Genomic DNA, 4,320 nt, shown 5'->3' with positions numbered 1-4,320 from the left:
AAAATTTTTAGTTTACTTCTACAGTGTTACTTTCTGTTTCTGGCATTATTATAAACTCAAGCATATACAAAATGAAATAAAAGGTATTGCAGTTGTATGTGTGAAAAATAATGTGATTCATTTCCCTTGATGAACTGTCATTGATCTGATCTCACGGTCTGATGTGGTGAACGAGTGGAGCAGAAGTCAGTGTCTTGATTTGAACGTTCGAGTGTTGCTTCTGTTCTTCTGTGTTCTTGTGGTTGTGGTTCAAGAGTGATGATTCTTTTATCATCAGCTCAGAATATCCTCATGATCATTGTACAGCCACAACACTTTTAAATGGTATTTAAACAAACAGTATGTATTTATGTATGTTTTTATTTACTTGAATCTCTCTTATTTTTGAGAGAATATGAGATACTTTTTTTCATCTTGGGTATACTGCTATTAATATGAAATTCTTTGAGGTTTAACATATTTGAAAAGTTAAAATTTCGTCTAATCATCAGTAATTTTATTATAATCATATTTGGTTGTTCAAAATTATTTTATATCAACCCCCTTGAACACAATAACAAAAAAATTAAAATAACAGTTACATATAACAGTTTGTGTGTGTTGATCATTTTCACGCTTCTAGAATGGCTACTTTGCTCACTTGTTAATGTTTGTGTGGTTTAAGGTGATATTCTGCCCTTCCTCTGAAACAGGAGGAAACACAGAAACTGCAGGAAGTGACCAGCTCCTCTCATGCACATGCACTCCGCTATAGACATGATTAACCCTCTTATTCTCCCTGGGATTTTACTTCTTATCTCAGGTAAAACACAAGTTTTACCTCTAAGTGTAATTAGCATTATTAAACTATTGTATGGCCTCTTATAACCCTAAATTGTTAAAATTGTTTAATGTGAATTCATTAGGCTAGTAATTCTTCAGTATAGCTACTTTAAGGCACAGTTTATGCATGTTTATGGTATTCTCTAAACTTAATCTTGTCTACAGATGCTGGAATTGGGAGTATGAATATCCGAGTGAAATCTGGATCACCTGGAATTATTCCCTGTCTATATGATAAAAAACATAAAGAAAACCGTAAATACTGGTGTAAGGGGACACATTGGGTTTCGTGCCAAATACTGGCGTATACAAATGAGCCAGGAGAATATTCCCTCACTGATTATCCAGCCCAGAGTATTTTTACAGTGCAGTGGAAGAATCTGAAGACCTCAGACTCTGGATATTACTGGTGTGCTGTTGAGATCGGTGGCTCTCCAGATGACGGGTATTATTTGAATCTGAAGGTTCAGTCAGGTAAGAATATCTTTCCAAATTGCACCGGTTCTCTAAAAAACATGTTTATGCATTTTACTGCAGTGAAATAATGTAACTAAGTAATGTTGTAAATTACTTAATTGTTTTTTTGATTATGAGTAGATGTCTATTACACACAAATAAAAAAAACTGAAAATGGAGGACATGGGATGGTAGTGACTAATGAAAAGCAGATAGAGCACAACACAGTGTTAGCATTTTTGACAGTACACTTTAAAAAAACAAATGTAAATTGCATTTTTTTTTTTTTTTTTTTTTTGAGTTATCACAACTTCAACCACCAAACCACTTTGAGTTTGAAGGCTGTTACTAAAAATGATTACTAAAGAAAAAATGAAGTTGCTCCAACTAATGGATCTGTGAGCCTGGAACCAATTAATGTTATCTTTTTCAGTTCAAATCTCCAGCGATCATAGAACATGCTTAGTGTTATTTAACGTATATTTATGAACGAGTAAGATTACTTGTACTTGTCACTGAATGAAAGGAGAATGGAGGATCAAACTAGGTTTATTTAGACAAACAGAGCAGACAGGTTAGGGAACGTGACACCCTTCACTTAAAAACAATCCCTTTCAGCATTTACACTCCTAATTCATTCCTATGCAAAGCATGCTGGGAAATAGAAAACCACTACCCTAATTGAAATATGCATGGCATTTATCAATGTTGTGGTAACAGATCACCTGAAACATTTTTAGAAGAACAAGAAGGAAACACAAAGGATAAACAGCTGGAAAGAAGAAAAGATTAAAGAGGTGGGAGAGGCCAAGGGGGGCATGTTTCTAAAAAGGACTTCATATTCTGATGGCGATGATACTTTATTTTGAGAGATGAATTAAGATCTTTGAGACGGTTACAGGTTTTTGCTGGAAAACTGTTTGGTGCTGTTTGTAGAATTGTTTTGATTTATGCACTTACTGGTTAGCAAATGTTAAGGATGATATAAGAAGAACCAAAGTAAAACTGTAATGCACACACACACACACACACACACGTACGCAAAAGAACCACCTCAACTTGTTTTGGATTGAATTGATCTTACAGTTAAATGTAGAATAAAGTAGCATTTTGCAGTAGCAGTGTAGGAGACACGGTTTGAATTCAAGATTGCAAACTGACAAAAGGAAATAGTAAGTAGTAGTAAAATAGTATTATGTTGCTCTTAACTGGAACAATATAATTGAGCCATAAATTGGAATGTGGAAATGTCTTCAAACATGTCAAATGGAGAAGATAACGTATAACGCATTTTTGGATATTTCTTTTTCTTTCTCTCTTTCATTAGGGGATGGGATGTAAAATATTTGTAGTCATAATGTTTGCTTCTGGAATTGTTCTGAAACAAGAAAAATAAAACAATAAGAAGCAATTTATTAAAATGTATTAATTAAAATATTTGTTTTGACTGTTTCAGCTCCTGATGTGTCTGTGGCGAGCAGCAGTGTCTCTGGACATGAAGGTGGTGATATCAGTGTTCAGTGTCTCTACAGTTCTGGATATCAGAATAAAGTCAAACAGTGGTGCAGATATAAAGATAAGAGATGTTACACAGTGGGGAGGACTGACACATCCCAGAATTCATCAGTGCAGATCAGAGATGATGATGGGGGAAGATCCTTCACTGTGCTGATGACTGGACTGAGACGGACTGATTCTGGCTGGTACTTCTGCTCTGTAGAAGATCTGCAGGTTCCTGTTCAAATCACAGTCACTGAACCCAAAAGAGGTAAAAAACTAATGGTTCAAAAACCAATTCATCCATAAAAATTATGTAATTTAAATGACTCAAACTAAACAAAAAACTAATTTATTTTCTCTCCTTTCAAGCATTTACAACTATTGCAGCAGCTCCACCAACTCCCTCTGAGGCAGACATGTAGGTGAAACATACTTGAGCATTTAAAAAATCAGTAGCACCTCAAATCCCCCAAAGAACAGCTGAAGGACTAGTGTGTGGGTGTGGGTGGGTGTGTGTGTGTTTGAAGAGTTGTAAAAAAGCCAAACATTCAGTTTTTCTGCTGTGAATAGACTGTTGCTATGAAAAAAAAAAAAAAAAAAAAAAAAATTATCTCATTGTTTTCTTAATTTTTGTGATCGCAAGTCAAAGTATCAGACTAATTAGGCTAAAAAATATTACTTTGGTTCTTGTATTTGTTTGGCTAAATAAATAAGCTCCATAGTTCCAATTCTAAACATAAAGTATATTTTAATCTATGTCATATATTAGCATTTTATTAATTAATGTTAGTATTTTATTTATTTTTTTATAATATTTGTTTTTACATTGTTTTGCAGAGACACAACACAACAATCTACCAACAGGAATCCTACAAGTGTGAATAAAATAATATACAGTAAGGAACACTTTACCAAATTACTCCAAACAGAACTTTAGAGTTATAATTATTAGATACAAAATGTAGACTTTACACATATCCATAATTGGCGATTTACCCGAGAATATTGTTTTCTTGGAAATGTGCTTCATTATTAAACAGCTTCTACAATTAGTAATAACCGATAATAACATTATGTTCTAACTTGTTTTTGGCTGTCAGATATGACAACTGATTCAAGACCAGAAACACACAAGTAAGTGTGAACAACATTATTCAGTCGTTCATAATAGTGTTTGTATTAACAAACTGTTACATTTGAAAACATTTTAAACTATTACAGCTGTAACCATGTAATGTCAATTTTATTTGCGGAGCTGAAAGCCATCCATCTCTAACAGCCTCAGAGACTATTAATACTGAAATACAGCAAAACAAGTATTTAAGGCATTTCAATGTGCAATTGCTTGAAATATCTCTAAATTACAAGCAAAGCTTTTCAAGATTCATTTGCAATGCATTAAAATGCATTAAAAGAGAGAATGGTTCCATGTGTTAAATACAAATGTCTCTCCATCACTTATAGGCGTGATGTGATTCTGCTCTTGTGTCTTCTCGCAATGCTTTTGCTGTTACTGGTTACTCTTGTTGCCATAGTAACTTG

At 33.8% G+C, this 4,320-nt stretch overlaps 1 protein-coding gene across 1 annotated transcript; it reads left to right on the top strand.

Annotated features, from left to right (window-relative positions):
* Positions 1–753: 753 nt before the first annotated feature.
* On the top strand, positions 754–3,943 carry LOC113086586 (CMRF35-like molecule 5). Its single transcript, XM_026255456.1, has 6 exons — positions 754–802; positions 988–1,296; positions 2,735–3,046; positions 3,148–3,196; positions 3,616–3,674; positions 3,879–3,943. Exons 1-6 carry the CDS (start codon positions 757–759, stop codon positions 3,914–3,916), a joined length of 813 nt encoding a protein of 270 aa, XP_026111241.1. The 5' UTR covers positions 754–756; the 3' UTR covers positions 3,917–3,943.
* The last annotated feature ends 377 nt before the right edge of the window (positions 3,944–4,320 follow it).

The sequence above is a fragment of the Carassius auratus genome, unplaced genomic scaffold, assembly GCF_003368295.1.
Source record: "Carassius auratus strain Wakin unplaced genomic scaffold, ASM336829v1 scaf_tig00043534, whole genome shotgun sequence".
Taxonomy (NCBI): Eukaryota; Metazoa; Chordata; class Actinopteri; order Cypriniformes; family Cyprinidae; genus Carassius; species Carassius auratus.
The sequence above is the reverse complement of the archived record's forward strand: the minus strand, read 5'-3'. Positions and strand labels throughout refer to the sequence as shown.